The following is a 3317-nucleotide window of genomic DNA, read 5'->3' on the forward strand; positions in this document are numbered from 1 at the left end:
GAGAAAGGCCATGTCGTCTGTGAATGACGAATGACACGCACTTTGCAACGAGGACACAAGCACGAGGGGAGACGAGCCTCCCCTAACGAGACGCTCGCATGAGCGTTCGCTGACCAAACACGACGGAGGCGGCAGCATCCCCACGACGGCCTCCACGTTCTGAGGATGCTGGACACCGTGAAGCCTTGTCCGGAGGTGCGCGGGCCCCGGCTCCCTGGCGGGTCTCAGCGCACTCCGCGGGGGACACCGCACGAGCCGTCCCTGCGGGCGCACCCACACCCCACGGAGACGGGCAGGGAGCGCGGGGAACAGGGATTCGGCTGCGCTCAAACGCTGTCGAGATCCTACAAACACCGCAGACACACCGCCAACCCTGACGGACAGCAGTGCCGCCCGACTTCACCACGGCCGTGTCCCCCACGCACTCACGAAGCACACCAAGCGCCAAACCTGAAAACCAGTCCTCCGCCAAATTCACTAGGTTCTTAAACATTCTCGAAAACTGAATGCAATTGGCTGTGCAACTCTGGCAGTTAAAGGAACACCTCTGAGATAAACAGGTTAATAAAGAGACCATTTCTGAGAAATGTATCTTGAATCTATAATACCATAAATGTTCCAGTGTATTCGAACAAAACGTTTTCTGGATAAGTTAAACTTTTTTCACATTTACAAAAAAGCATTTTTCCTAAAGACAACGTTCTCTCTGGTTAACTGACAACCAGAATCGTCCACTGTAGTCAGACGAATAACCTTCGCACTTTGAAATTCCCTGTCGACTCACTAGCACATTCCAGAACCAGCCGTGCATGACCACAGAGGCAGACGACCACTCTCAGGCACTCGGTCACAGCTGCAGTAACATGCGGTTACAAGTTCAGAGCCGGTGCCGCCCACCTGAACCTCACAGCTCCAGGGACACATCTACCATCAACACTGACACACGCACCCACGCACACCCCAGTGTGAAACCCAGCCACCTGCAGGGCCACACACACGGCAAAGGCTGTCCTCACACAGCCAAGTGATTGAGCACACGTACCTCCACAGAATTACAAAATAAATTTCAAAAACAGAGTGAAACCTTTTGGCCAGTTTATACAGTCCATGATCCCACGTGACACACACACTTCCGGGACCACAGGGACCAAGGTGCACTGCCACAGACCTGGCTGTTTTTATCACAGTAAGTTTGAGGATGTAAAATGAAACACATCGGCAAAATCTAAGGCACAAAATCTTCCCAGCACGGTTCCAGGAGGCGAAAAGCCTAGTTCTAATATTAAGTGTCACAGAACCAAATGGCAACTACCCAGATTATTTTGTGACATTTTTATACAGTTCGCAGATAACAACTTCAAATCAGATGTTGTTAAGTGTGTTCTACAGACTTCCATCTACAATTCCTACGGTATTGTGAGCAATGACAGAGAACAAAATTTCACTTGAAACACTATCAATAGTGTGCCAGTCAAGATAATGATGATTTTTAAAAAAGAGAACTAAAATGAGGCACATTTCATTAAAAAAAAACAACTGGCAACCCCGAGGACGAATGGTGAAGGGGCTGCTCGTGGACAGGGTTGCCACGGGCTCCGGCGTGACCCCGCGGCCGGTGCCTGGGGTCCAGGGTCCAGACCAGCGCTGGTTTCTCAGGGCACTCGAGTGGCCAGATGACTTTTGCCATCATCAGATCGCAGAAGCCACCAGTTGCACCGTCGGCAAGGCCTGGTATCATGAGTCTCACCAGCACCTCCGCCTGCCCAGCTACTTATCTTGGCTTTGGGACGTGGTCAACCAATACCCCAGGTCGAGAAAAGTCCCCGAGAACTGCGCGCCCATGGTCCCCCTGTGCCCCAGGCATCACACGCTTGGGCCCTCCATAGAAAACTGCTCCACAGTAACGACTTATGTTCAGAATCGGGGCGATTCAGAATTAGAACTTAACAAACAGATTACAAAATTAAGAGTCTACCTAAAACCAAAAAAAAAAAAAAGACGAAACCTGCTGGAGAGACAAAAGGCAACAGTGAGTATTTCCTGTTGGCGCTCTGGTGTGAATGGCCCAGTCTGCGTGATGGCACACACATCGCTGCACTGGCCACGGCTGTGCACACAGTCACTGGCCTCTCCCGCGTGGCTGTGCACATGTGTGGACGAAGCTGATACCCGAGAGCCACACGAGGCGCAGATGGCGGGTGCCTCTGTTTACAGCTGAGAACGCGGACACACAGAGATTCTAAGGGAGCTTCCCAGCGCCCCAGAGCCCCGCGCGGGCGCCAGGGTGCCGAACCCGACGCAGCCACGGCACACACTCATCACGCGGCTTTCCAAGGCAGACGGGAAGCCACACGTCGGTCCTTTCAAAACCGCACAGATGCGCCCAGTTCTCCAGAGAGTAGTTCCACAAAGGCTTCGGTTAACCTCCCAGAACACACGTGTACACAGCTGGACGGCACGTTTAGTAAGTGAACGTTAGATAAAAATCAGGCGCAACTGAAAACTGTTCAGGGGGCCGGACAAATCATAAAAAGCTTACTTTTTCTGAAGTTTGCGATTTTTTTCAGCCTGTCCTCCCAATTTGCTGAGTCCCAAGGCATCCTGACCCGAGTTTTCCGTCTCCGAGACGCCCGCTAGGAGGAAGCAGAGTGGCAGAGACACTGAGAGGAAACCTGACGTGGCCCGGGCGGCGCTCCCTAAGCAGGCAGGGCGGACGGGTGTCTGCAGGCCGAGCGAAAACGTTCTGCGGACCACGGGTCTGACTGCACGACCCTCCCGCCGGGACGCTCACGGGACGGTCAATACTCCAGCGCACGCGGGGCTGCCGTGCAGGTGAGTGGCTGCTAACCGCGGCTCTCTGGGTCGTGTGTGTGCCCCCCGTGAAGCCGCAAGGCTTCTGCCTCTGGGGGACACCCCGCTGGGACAGTGGACCCCACGCGCGGAGAACGGAGCACGGGGGAGGCAGGCGCGTGACGCCCCCACCCCCCACTCCCCACGGCAGCGAGAGGCCTGCGGGAGACACGAACCTGCCCCCGGTGCCTCCCTGCCCGCGAGCCCCGGGCGGCCCTTCTCCTTTTTGCCGAACAGGCGGCCGATGGACGACTTGATGCCCTTCTTCTTGGGAGCTTTGTGGAGCGAGTCCTGGCTGCTGTTGCTGCTGCTGGGGTTGCTCACGGGGCCGTCCTGCGAGCCTGTTGAGCTTTGGGGACAGAAAACGACCTTGAACAAGCGCCCTCACCGCGTGACGCCCCCTCCACGTGACCTAGAAATCTAGTTTTGATGCCTGCTCCTCAAACTTCACACCGGCGCTCCGAGCC

At 55.2% G+C, this 3317-nt stretch overlaps 1 protein-coding gene across 1 annotated transcript in view; it reads right to left on the reverse strand.

Annotated features, from left to right (window-relative positions):
- PPFIA1 (PTPRF interacting protein alpha 1) overlaps positions 1-3317 on the reverse strand; it is a 75985-nt gene that overhangs the window by 18944 nt on the left and 53724 nt on the right. The window contains 2 exon segments of the mRNA XM_023524847.1: positions 2540-2633; positions 3027-3234. Coding sequence (XP_023380615.1) covers positions 2540-2633; positions 3027-3234 — 302 coding nt within the window.

This window comes from Pteropus vampyrus, unplaced genomic scaffold (assembly GCF_000151845.1).
Source record: "Pteropus vampyrus isolate Shadow unplaced genomic scaffold, Pvam_2.0 Scaffold501, whole genome shotgun sequence".
In the NCBI taxonomy this organism is placed as follows: Eukaryota; Metazoa; Chordata; class Mammalia; order Chiroptera; family Pteropodidae; genus Pteropus; species Pteropus vampyrus.